We start from the raw sequence: 13,457 nt of genomic DNA on the forward strand, positions 1-13,457 counted from the left end.
AATGTGTCACAGAAATAATTGAGATGAACTGTAGGACACAATATGTGGCATCAAGAGAGCAAATGACCTAATAAAACAACATACATACAAGGCCGAAAGTAAGACGAGGACAAAAGGTTGAGTAGATGACAGATGGAGAAGACAAATGGAGTACACAAAGATACACGCTTAAAGGGGTCATATAATGGAGCACAAGATTTCTTTTGCTCTTTTAAATCAGCACAACTCAATCTACTCTATAGTGCAACTGGTTTTGCTTCAGAATACAAGCATCACAACAGAGAACCAAAAGTGATTATTATACAAATGTCCTAAATATTAATGAGCAGCAATGTTTCATTTATTACCAAGAGATGCATCCAATATGCAAAATATTTATAAATGTAAACATTTTTATTTATATACATCTCTTTAAATTTGATGGGTTCAGGCTCTTGATAATCAAAAAAATCAAGGATGCATTAAAAATTGATCAAAAGTGACAGTGAAGAGTTTTACATTGTTGCAAAAAAAAATCTATTGCAAATAAGTGCTGTTCATTTGAACTTTATATTCATCAAAGAATCCTGAAAAAAATGTATCATGCTTCCTACAAAAAACACGCTTGAGCTTTCGAATGAGGTTCATTCTTGTGTTACACACCGCGTTTGAACTTCCACAAGAACCAATAAGTTCATTCTCATTTGCATTTGTGTTCCAAAGATGAACAAACATCTTACAGGTTTGGAACGTCATGAGGGTGTGTAAATGATGACAGAATTTTCACTTTTGGGTGAACTAACCCTTAATTCTAAGTGTCAGAGAAAGGTCAGCCTTATTGAACACTTGCATTTGTGGGAACATGGACGTGTTACTTAACAATTTTGCGGTCGTAGAACTCTCCGCTGCTATATGTGGTGGCAAGGGTGGAGGAGCAGACCTCCAGATACCAGGGCTTGTTGCCGTTTTCCGTACTGCTGCTGACAGAGATGGTGTAGATGCTGTTGGTGTAGCCGTCGCAGGAGCAGTGATCACCTTGCCGGCCTCCGTTACCAGACGCCCAAACAAAGATGGAGCCGAGACCCTTACGGCCCTGCAGAGACATGAAAACATGTGAACAAGAACATACATGAATGAAATTTTAGGTTACACAAATATGAAAACATGCAATCCTATAGGTGGTGTATTATTTATATATTATTAAAGTATTTATTAATATTTTGAATTTGCTTTTACAGTGGGTACGGAAAGTATTCAGACCCCCTTAAATTGTTCACTCTTTGTTATATTGCAGCCATTTGCTAAAATCATTTAAGTGCATTTTTTTCCCCCATTAATGTACACACAGCACCCCATATTGAGAGAAAAAACACAGAATTGTTGGCATTTTTGCAGATTTATTAAAAAAGAAAAACTGAAATATCACATGGTCCTAAGTATTCAGACCCTTTGCTGTGACACTCATATATTTAACTCAGCTGCTGTCCATTTCTTCTGATCATCCTTGAGATGGTTCTACACCTTCGTTTGAGTCCAGCTGTGTTTGATTATACTGATTGGACTTGATTAGGAAAGCCACACACCTGTCTATATAAGACCTTACAGCTCACAGTGCATGTCAGAGCAAATGAGAATCATGAGGTCAAAGGAACTGCCTGAAGAGCTCAGAGACAGAATTGTGGCAAGGCACAGATCTGGCCAAGGTTACAAAAAAAATTCTGCTGCACTTAAGGTTCCTAAGAGCACAGTGGCCTCCATAATCCTTAAATAGAAGACGTTTGGGACGACCAGAACCCTTTCTAGAGCTGGCCGTCTGGCCAAACTGAGCTATCGGGGAGAAGAGCCTTGGTGAGAGAGGTAAAGAAGAACCCAAAGATCACTGTGGCTGAGCTCCAGAGATGCAGTCGGGAGATGGGAGAAAGTTGTAGAAAGTCAACCATCACTGCAGCCCTCCACCAGTCGGGGCTTTATGGCAGAGTGGCCCGACGGAAGCCTCTCCTCAGTGAAAGACACATGAAAGCCCGCATGGAGTTTGCCAAGATGGTGAGAAATAAGATTCTCTGGTCTGATGAAACCAAGATAGAACTTTTTGGCCTCAATTCTAAGCGGTATGTGTGGAGAAAACCAGGCACTGCTCATCACCTGTCCAATACAGTCCCAGTGAAGCATGGTGGTGGCAGCATCATGCTGTGGGGGTGTTTTTCAGCTGCAGGGACAGGACGACTGGTTGCAATCGAGGGAAAGATGAATGCGGCCAAGTACAGGGATATCCTGGACGAAAACCTTCCCCAGAGTGCTCAGGACCTCAGACTGGGCCGAAGGTTTACCTTCCAACAAGACAATGACCCTAAGCACACAGCTAAAATAACGAAGGAGTGGCTTCACAACAACTCCGTGACTGTTCTTGCATGGCCCAGCCAGAGCCCTGACTTAAACCCAATTGAGCATCTCTGGAGAGACCTAAAAATGGCTGTCCACCAACGTTTACCATCCAACCTGACAGAACTGGAGAGGATCTGCAAGGAGGAATGGCAGAGGATCCCCAAATCCAGGTGTGAAAAACTTGTTGCATCTTTCCCAAAAAGACTCATGGCTGTATTAGATCAAAAGGCTGCTTCTACTAAATACTGAGCAAAGGGTCTGAATACTGAGGACCATGTGATATTTCAGTTTTTCTTTTTTAATAAATCTGCAAAAATGTGAACAATTCTGTGTTTTTCTGTCAATATGGGGTGCTGTGTGTACATTAATGAGGAAAAAAAATGAACTTAAATGATTTTAGCAAATGGCTGCAATATAACAAAGAGTGAAAAATTTAAGGGGGTCTGAATACTTTCCCTACCCACTGTATTTTTATATATTTTTTATTCTATATTTCTTTTGTCATTTTTATTATTTTTGTAATATTTCTATTTAGTTTTAATTTTTTTTTATGTAGTTTTAGTACTTTAACATTTCATTTGCCAAGGCGACATTTTTATGTTTAAGTTTAATTTTATTTGATCGGTTACTGAAAATTGTTTTTTATTTATTTGACTTTTTATTCATTTATTTCATTTTTGTTAATTGTATTTATTTATTTAACAAAAACAACACTGGCAAGTTGACAACAACACTGACAAGATAAACTACTATTTATTTCTATAAAATGTATAAATATAAATTTCAAAATTCACATTTACTAAATATTTAAGCAACAAGATTTTAGAAAAATAGACATTAGTACATAGGTGGTATTTTAAAACAATTTAATTTGATACAAAATACAAAATTAAGTCTTATTGCCCAGTCCTAGTCAAAACCATCATAACCATCACACTAGAGCAGGCCAGCTTTAGACAATTTAACAACCCCGACAACAACAGTTACTCACTGAGAAATCCCTCGTGTTTATGTGTGCGAGTTTGAGACAACAACCTTTTTAATTCCCAGTTCAAAGGCTTGTTTGGCCAGAGGCCCCGGTCCATCTACAGTCTTCCCGTCATCATCGGGGCCCCAGCTGGCACTGTAAATGTCGATGTAGTCTGGCCTTATTCCCAGAGACTTGGCCTCCACCACATCAGTCACGTCTCCATCAAGCATTCGAACACCTTAGAGAAAAAGTTCCATCCAAAAACGAACAAATTCAGTCATTGTATAAATTGCCCCGATGTTGTTCCAAATCTGTATTATTTTCTTTTCTCTGTGAAACTCAAAATGCAACAAAAAAGGATATTGATTTATCCTGCCATGCTCTAAAATGCATCATGAAAGCGTTATGAAAGTAGCCCAGTTTACTTGTGCACTATAAACCATGCCATTTTGTGGTCGAAATGCGAAAACCACTGTGGCATCAATAACTTCAAACATAGTGCAACTCTCTAGGAGTTTCAGAACAATATTACAAAGAGGAAAAAGAAAGCAGAACAAAAGACAAAATCAACTGGGGTAAAAAGAGTGACCTAACAGAGTAATGAAAGTGCACAGTCTGCATGATAAAAGAGAGCGTTTAACTTAGTACTTTAAGCTTAAGTTTTTTCATCTAATATTTATCATTTCTTTTATTTCAGCTTTATTTTAATTATTGAAAACAATTTTTTGAAAAATTAAAAAAGATTAGACAAACACAATATACTAAGACAATATACTAAATACTTTAATACAAGTAAGACAAGATTCCTAAATACATAACCTAAATATTTAAGATACTAGATTTTAGGAAAAAAGACATTACAATGTGATATTTTACACTTTACTGTTGAATTTATTACAAAAATAATATGACGAACGTGCAAATGGAGAATTCCTTCAAAACTCACACACAAACCCACATAGAGGCACATAATCGTATGCCATATGGTTCGTAACACACACAAATGTGCATAAATTGCAATTAAAACCTATTGTACTCTGCTGCAACGAGATGTTTACAAATGCCTTGATAATCTGCATTCTTTCTCCTCATTCTGTTATCGAACTACAGCTTAATTTCCTTTTCTTGCTCTTTATTTTTCTCTTGCTTTTTTGCATAACTTTTTGCATAAAAAGTAATTTAGCTGAAACTTTTATACAAAGCATCTTACAGTAAACTTACTACAGGCCCGATCAACTTGGAGAAACCTCTTTTTAAAGGTGCCCAAGAATGCTTTTTCACAAGGTGTAATATAAGTCTAAGGTGTCTCCTGAATGTGTCTGTGAAGTTTCAGCTCAAAATACCCCATAGATTTTTTTAAATTAATTTTTTTAACTGCCTATTTTGGGGCATCATTAACTATACACTGATTTTTTCAGTCGCCGCCCCTTTAAATCGCGTGCCCCCTGCCTCACGAGCTCTCGACTATATTACAGCGCATTTACAAAGTTCACACAGCTAATATAACCCTCAAATGGATCTTTACAAGATGTTCGTCATGCATGCTGTGTGCATACATCGAATCATGTGAGTAAAGTATTTATTTTGATGTTCACATTTGATTCTCTATGAGTCTGAGGCTATGCTCTGTGGCTAAAGCTAACATTACACACTGTTGGAGAGATTTATAAAGAATGAAGTTGTATTTATGAATTATACAGACTGCAAGTGTTTAAAAATGAAAATAGCGACGGCTCTCTTGTCTCTGTGAATACAGTAATAAACGATGGTAACTTTAACCACATTTAACAGTACATTAGCAACATGCTAACGAAACATTTAGACAGTTTACAAATATCACTAAAAATATCATGTTATCATGGATCATGTCAGTTATTATTGCTCCATCTGCCATTTTTCGCTGTTGTTCTTGCTTGCTTACCTTGTCTGTGCACAGATCCAGACGTTAATACTGCCTTTCCTTGTCTAATGCTTGAACATGGGCTGGCATATATGCAAATATTGGGGGCGTACACCCCGACTGTTACGTAACAGTTGGTGTTATGTTGAGATCCGCGTGTTTTCCGGAAGTCTTTTAAACAAATGAGATTTACATAAGAAAGAGGAAGCAATGGGGTTTGAAACTCAATGTATGTCTTTTCCATGTACTGAACTCTTGTTATTCAACTATGCCAAGATAAATTCAATTTTTCATTCGAGGGCACCTTTAAGTGCTTTGCTCAAGTGCTCAATGGTGAAAATTGGGGTTCAAACCTACAACCTTTCAGCAACCAGCCAAGATCTTTGATGGACAACTGGAATGAGGAAGGCAGAGGCAGAATTAATCAGCTTTATTAGCTTAATTCAAGAAGTCAATAAGAGGTTCCTGCCATAATATAATAACAAAGGTGCGTGTGTTTGTGTTCCTGTGCGCTCATGAGACTAGAAAAGAGCCTGACTGTATAGTGTGAGAATGTGCGTGTATGTGCGTTATTATTTCTAACACCATATGCGAACGCACCGTTTTCCTTCCTTGAAACACCTCTAAAGGGAAAAGCAGGGGGTTCAACACTTCTCTATCATTCCTCTCACTTCTAACAAGCTGCATTACACCTCAAATTGATTTTGCGACTTCTAAAACAGCACAGAGTAAACACTTTTCTGAACCGCAGAGCAGAAAAACTAATCATTTCTACATTTCTAATTATGGTTAAAGGACATGAAGTTCTACATAGCAGCCAAGGCGAGACCGAATAGATTAGAAATGTCATTAGAAGGCGATGAAGTCATTGGCTTGAATCTGACACGTATTAGCTTTGGCAGCGTTTCAGTGATTAAGCAGGGGGGAAAAAAGTCAACTGCTGAGCCAAAAGACCTAAAGCACATCTTTCATTGTGCTAATCTGTCTGTATCTGGCTTGGAAAAATGAATCTTTTCAAACATCACTTCACTACTCTTAAGATGAATATTTTGCAGACAGGACTTAACAATTGAGATAGATTAGGATATGTGAAGCCAACATTTGGATGAGGAACAAGTCAATCATCTGTCCACTTTGTGGTTATTAGTGGTGCATTATTATCATGCAGAACTTGTCCTGCAACGTCTGTGCTACAAACACGAACAATTCCTCAAATCATGGAGTTTACACTGTAAAACATTACCGTGATTTTAACGGTAAAAGACTGTAAAAATGCTACGGTGGTTTGCTGAAAGTTTCCGTACTGTATACTGTGAATAACTGTAATAGATCTAACGGTACGTTTATAGTAATTTTACGGTAAAATACTGTTAAATTAACAGTTTTTGGAAGTGAAAAATAACGTCATTGTATAATTTACAGTGGAAAACCTTAAATTGATATTCCCACAATTCCCTGCATGACACTTTACATCTGATGCATTTTCATTGAAATAACCTGTTTCTTCTTAGTTTTTTTTCTAATCAGTAATGTACATTAGGGTTTTGTGTTACATCTAATGTTGTTAACTTAAATGTTTATTTCATTTGTGTTACCATGATGGTGTTTAGCATTTGTGTGAATGACACTATGAACCTTCTATATATTAGTATTGTCCTTCTCAGCTTGTGAAAAAGCTGCTTGTGATGAGCTTTGATTCATCATGTGACTCATCACCACTGTGATTGGAGGTTGTCAGTGTATTACAAAAGTACAAAACAGATATTACCACTTCAATAGGTTGGTTAACATCATTAACATTATATCAGTTAATGAAATAAATTTTTTTACCATAAATTTAATGGATTTATTTTTTTTTTACGTTGCTACCGTACTTTTTACGGTAAAGTTCTGGTAACCACAGCTGCCGGTTTTTTAACATAAATTTTATGGGGATTTTTTTTTACAGTGTATTGAGGACATCAAATTTAAACATTTTAACATAGCAGATGAAAAAAAGTTGCCATTCCAGTCACCAATGTATTGTATATTCATGTAGGCCAGTGGTGAGACAGAATATAAAAGCATAGCTAAAAAAATGCTAGTGCTGTTAAGAAAAACATTCAATAGATTTGTTTTTATTTGACAAGAAATTATGTTGGAGGAGCAAAAATTAAAATAGTTTAAGATGCAATCGCTAGGTGGTGCAGTCCTCAAACTCCTCAAGAACCTTCAGTAGCAATAATTCATTTTTTGTTTCATTTACTTAAGGTGCACTGAAATGATGACGCTTATAAAGATCATAAAGGTGGCGAGGCAAAAAGGCTGACCTTGAAAAAGACAATTTTATTGACATCCAAGATGGTGACCAATCTAATGAATTAATCAGCAACACCGAAACATTATAAAATGGTTGAAAGACAGTAATTTAAGAGAGGAGAAGTATCGACTGCTGAATTGAGTTTAACTGGCATCCATTTAACTGAGGACAAATCGTCCTTCAACAGTCCAAATTAATGCTTAGAGAACAACAATACAGATCAAAATTTAGTTAGAAAAATGAATAGGATTTTACCACCATGCAGCTAAACAAACACTCTGAATATCTTATCTGTTGTAGGATTAAAATGCCTCTATTGTGCTATTTTAAATGTTCCCAAAGGTTTTTTTGGATTCTCCTACAATAGGTTTACATCCATTCAAGGTAAAAAAAATAAATAATAATAATAAAAAATAATAATAATAATTTAATTTTCTCATAATATACAATACAGTCCAAAAGTTTGGAACCACTAAGATTTTTAATGTTTTTAAAAGAAGTTTCGTCTGCTCACCAAGGCTACATTTATTTAATTAAAAATACAGTAAAAAACAGTAATATTGTGAAATATTATTACAATTTAAAATAACTGTTTTCTATTTGAATATATTTCACAAAGTAATTTATTCCTGTGATGGCAAAGCTGAATTTTCAGCATCATTACTCCAGTCTTCAGTGTCACATGATCCTTCAGAAATCATTCTGATATGCTGATCTGCTGCTCAAGAAACATTTAATGTGTACAATTGTACAAAATATTTGTGTACAATATTTTTTTTCAGGATTATTTGATGAATAGAAAGTTCACAAGAACAGTGTTTATCTGAAATCTAATCTTTTGTAACATTATAAATGTCTTTACTGCCACTTTTGATTGATTTAATGCATCCTTGCTGAATAAAAGTATTCATTTCTTTAATTTCTTTTCAAAAAAATTAAAATAAAAATTCTTACTGACCCCAAACTTTTGAACGGTAGTGTATAATGCTACAGAAGCTTTGTATTTCAGATAAATGCTGTTCTTTTGAACTTTCTATTCATCAAGGAATCCTGAAAAAAAAAGTACACAACTGTTTTCAACATTGAAAATAATCATAAATGTTTCTTGAGCAGCAAATCAGCATATTAGAATGATTTCTGAAGGATCATGTGACACTGAAGACTGGAGTAACGATGCTGAAAATTCAGCTTTGCATCACAGGAATAAATTACTTTGTCAAATATATTTAAATAGTACACAGTTATTTTAAATCGTAATAATATTTCACAATATTACTGTTTTTTACTGTATTTTTAATTAAATAAATGTAGCCTTGGTGAGCAGACGAAACTTCTTTTAAAAACATTAAAAATCTTAGTGGTTTCAAACTTTTGGACTGTACCGTACATTGCAGCATCAGCTCTTTTCTCACAGTGTCTGATGAAATGAGTGATTTTTTTCCCAAACCAGTTCAGCCATTCCACATCCGTAAATCCTTTGTTCATCTTCAGAAAGCAATGAGAAGTCTGAAAGGTTTCTGTCCCTCCATAGAGATGCAATGCAACTACCACTCCAAGGTCCAGAAAGGTAGGAAAAAAACGTCATAAAAGTAATCCATGTGACTCCAGTAATTTAACCTCAAATTTATCGAGCGACGCGAGTGCTTTGCATAATTTACCACTTTACTTACAAAAATATTGATCTGCACGTTCACGAGAGCTTCACGACGCATGCATGTTGTGTTCAGACTCGCGCGTCAACAACGCATATGCGCAAGTGTTCACAAGAATTCATCAAAAAGATCTTAATTTGAGTTCTGAAGATGAACGAAGGTCTTACGGATGTGGAACGACACGGGGGTGAGTAATTTTGGGTGAACTAACACTTCAATGGCATTAGCTGCAGGGCGGGATTTCTGGTGAGGTGATTTGGGGGGAAAAAATTACGCATCTGAAACGATAAAGGATTCAGTCTCTCTAAATCCCTCCTTTCCAAGAGCCTACTCTGCTCTGATTGGTCAGATGACCCAGTCTGATGTGATTGGTCGACCACTTACAGCATGTGTCGGAAACAAAACGGCAGTTTTTACAGAATCAATTCAAGCCAGAGTCTTCATCCTTTGGGAAAGCATGCAAAGAGGATTTGATTTTGTAGCACAGAAAACTGCTTCTTCTTGACATGTCGACAACACAAACCAAACGCTTCCAGGAAAAAGCTTTATTGCCAGTGTTTCAGGGCGGGTCAAACTAGACGTTGTTCGAAGGTAGCCAATGAAAACAATAGGCTGGCATTATGCAAATGTGTTACAAACTTACGTTGTTCATGCAGGAAGAAAGAATGGAATTACTGATGACTCGTTTCAGGCAGTACAGAATCAGTTATTTCTTTTGGAAAAGAAAACTCCATATATCGTGCACTTTGATCTGCAGACCTTTTACATTCACAAACAGCTATATTACAAGGTAATATCTGAAAAAGCATAATAGGGGAACATTAAATATAACTGAAGCGAGTCCACAAACAGTGTGGGTTATGAAATGGATCTTTGCTTTAAAAGAGTTTCAAAAACTCTGGTCTAAAAGTCAAATTTCACAACTTTCCTTCAAATTGCTGCTGTAAGCTGCGTTTCCACCGCAGGAACTTTCCCTAGAAACTAGGGACTTTGGGGTGGTACTCGATGTGTTTCGACCGCAGGGACCAGGGTCTAAATCAAGTTCTGGGTAAAAATTTCCCACTCAGAAAGTCCCTGCTCACGAGGTAGTACTTTTTCAAAGTTACGGAACTTTTGGGGATGGGATTTGGGTGCTGACCATGCTGATTGGTTGAGTTCAGGCAGCATTTTATGTGTGTGCAGTAAGAGTTGTGTGCTATTCAAATCAACAATGGAGTTTAAAAAAATACGAATTTAGACCGATGACGAGGTTCAAGCTTTAATAAACTTATATGTAAAGGACAAAATCCAGTGGGAACTGGAAAGCCATGCACAGTCATACATCACCGGACTAATTTACCTAATCTTCATGGTACTTTAGACTGTGATGGAAACGCAGACAGCAAAAGGTCTGGGGGAAAAAGTTCCTGGGATAAATTGTTCAAGGTAATTTCAGTGGAAACGCAGCTATAGACTCCAATGCCAAGGAGTAAAACTAATGAAAAACAATGAACATAATAGGAGCTTCACACCCTCGCTTGGCTCCTTAAGAGATTGTATATGCAGCCCTATCCTGAACTCGCAGTTGCATCACTAAACTTTATGCATTTGGCACACAGCGCAACTGGAACAGCACAGGCCTGAACCCTGCCAATTCTGAGCAAAGGATGCGTTTGTCAGCCCTGCCACCTGCAAGTACAATAAGGAAATATTTGCGTCTTTCAGTGCAGCTGCGGGCTCAAACTAAATGGCCCCAGATGGCTGATGGCATATCATGAAATCCACTTTTTGATTAAAACCGATCGCCCTTTTCATAGGATTAATTGCTTATGAGTGCATGAATGTCGAGCGGTTTGCTGTCCACTAAATTAATGAACTCTCCGAACAGAGGCGGACAGGAGAGCGGGCGTCTCGCCGATTTTAATCCTGTGCACACATGCGGAATAATCCTGTCTTATCTGCTCTGACTGCGTCTAAAACCTGTTGCTTGATCAGGGTTTAGCCACTTGCGGCAACTGGTCAGTTTTGCCAATCCACGTGTGTGTTGAGTGTCGGCTGTGGCGGGTCTGTAACCGAAACAGCATCTGAGATTTATTAGAAAATAAGAAGAGCAGGGAAGTAAACAGACTGTTTTTAGAAAGATGCATACCTCCTATGCGGGCGTTGTAGGCTATACCGACAATGCAATGCGAGTTGTTGGCTACAGCGGCAACTTCACCTGCACATCGTGTCCCGTGCCTGGAAAGAAAAAGAAATGCAATCATTAATTAAATATATTAGTGTGTATTCGTTTCTGAATTTGATCAGAATTGTAACAATGCCAATCTTGCTTCCCCATTATCTCCTCACTGTATTCTGTCCTCTCCACACTGCTAATTAAAACTGTGAAGAGGGCAAAAAAATAAAATAAAAAATCTGGATTGAGTATTACACACTAAGACACTGGCTCTGATTTAAGCCCTAGTGCTTTGCCTCATTTGTCTACAGCCTACAATACATTGTAAAAAATGATTGTAATTTTAACTGTAAAAATGCAAAAGTAAAAACCTGTTAATTATTTAACAGCAAGTTCCTGTTGTACTGTATATGGGTCATTGACATGACGTGCATATTTTTGTGTCCAAGATCATTATTTCCTTTTAAAATAAATTCATTACATATCACTTTATTCTATAAAACCTATTTAGTTTGAATTCATTAGTACATTTAATTAATAATACATATTTTATGTTTTGTTAGCTTAAATCCCTAAAATATCAGGTGGTGCAACTGTCCGAACAAATGAACAGATGAGAAAACAATTTTAAAATGGTGTTTTAATAATTAAAAATTAAAAGCTAAATACTATGGCTGTCACACATATGTTCAGTTAGTTTTAGTTTTCATGGACTTTTAGTTTGTTTTCATATGTCATGTGTTCCTTTGTTTGTAATTCCCACCACTCTTTAGTTTCCATGGTTACTGTCATTATTAGTTCCTTTTATCAGCTGTTGGATTAATTATCTTATTTGAGTCTGTACCCAAGTTCTGCTGTCTCCTGAGTTCACTGTTGTGTTGCGCCTGATTCCCTGCTTACTTATTAAACCTCATTTATATTTTTTAAATCATGTCTTCATCTTCAGCATTGTGACAATGACATCATTTTATGTTTGAAACCTTTCATATAAACAAGTTTTATAAATATCAGTAGTTTTAAAGCTGTTGAGATAATTAAAAAACAACAACTTTTGTCCAGCAATTTGTATGTTCTCAAATGTCAGGGTGGAAAAACTGCAAAAATGGCTGTTTTATTATGAATTGGCAAGATAATGCTTCATCCAGTGGATCCCAACTGATCCTTGTGGTAGAGTGAAAAGGTTTGTAGATCTCTCTCAATTACTGGTACAATTTCCATGTCAGGTGGTACAACTACTGTATATGCATACAACTATTTGGTTGTACCAACAGACATAAAAACAGTCAAAAACTGAATTTAAACACTTTGAGATGTTATTTAACAACTGAAACATGTTTAAACACATTGTTCACGACTCAAAAATATGCATTACATCAGTTTTGAAAAGATTTTCAAAAAACACCTTTTTTATGCGTCAATTACCCATATACGGAGAAAAACTGTAATGGTCTAACCTTACATTTTGTGTAATTTTACAGTAACATTGTTAAATGTACAATTTTTGGAAGTAAAAAGAACATATCTTAGAATTTATACACTGAAAAAACTTAAACTCACACTTCACATAATTTTAATAAGTATGTTTCTACATAGTTTTACGGTACATCTTATGTTGTTAAATGAATGTTAATGGCATTATTATAGTGTCATGTGTGTTACCATGATGGTGTTTTGTATTTGTGTGCATGTGCACCTATTTACTTGTGATGAACTTTGATTTATCATGTGGTTTTCTCTTTACCACCAGTGTTATTATGGAGGATGTCAGTATATGTTCAAAATAGATAAACTGGTTTATAATGTAATTTTTTTTTGTGTGTGTAAATTACAGTTTTAAATGGTAGAATTTACAGGTTGTTCTGTAATTATGTTTACATATTTACTGTATTTTTAACCACTTTATTCTGTAAAACAACTGATTTTTCTTTTACAGTGTACCGTTCAAATGTTTGGGGTCGGTAAGATATTTACAGTTTTTCTCAGTTACTTTTGCACATTTTTCGAAAGTCTTAATATTCTCCCTTTGCTAGAACATACGTCTGCAAAATAGTTACTCACCCAAAACATTTAATTCATTCTTCAAATCCTAGTTATTGTGTCAGTAAATTGGCCAATGCCAC

The 13,457-nt window shown here is 36.1% G+C and overlaps 1 protein-coding gene across 3 annotated transcripts in view; it reads right to left on the reverse strand.

The window, feature by feature from the left end:
* pcsk6 (proprotein convertase subtilisin/kexin type 6) overlaps window positions 1-13,457 on the reverse strand; it is a 121,136-nt gene that overhangs the window by 81,019 nt on the left and 26,660 nt on the right. For all 3 annotated transcript variants that reach the window (XM_048183811.1, XM_048183810.1, XM_048183812.1), the window contains exons 6-8: window positions 11,311-11,399; window positions 3,397-3,569; window positions 860-1,072 (exon numbers count right to left, since the gene is read on the reverse strand). In XM_048183811.1, the coding sequence (XP_048039768.1) occupies window positions 860-1,072; window positions 3,397-3,569; window positions 11,311-11,399 (475 nt within the window). The remainder of the gene's footprint in view (window positions 1-859; window positions 1,073-3,396; window positions 3,570-11,310; window positions 11,400-13,457) is intronic.

The sequence above is a fragment of the Megalobrama amblycephala genome, linkage group LG3 (genome assembly GCF_018812025.1).
Source record: "Megalobrama amblycephala isolate DHTTF-2021 linkage group LG3, ASM1881202v1, whole genome shotgun sequence".
NCBI classification, from domain to species: Eukaryota; Metazoa; Chordata; class Actinopteri; order Cypriniformes; family Xenocyprididae; genus Megalobrama; species Megalobrama amblycephala.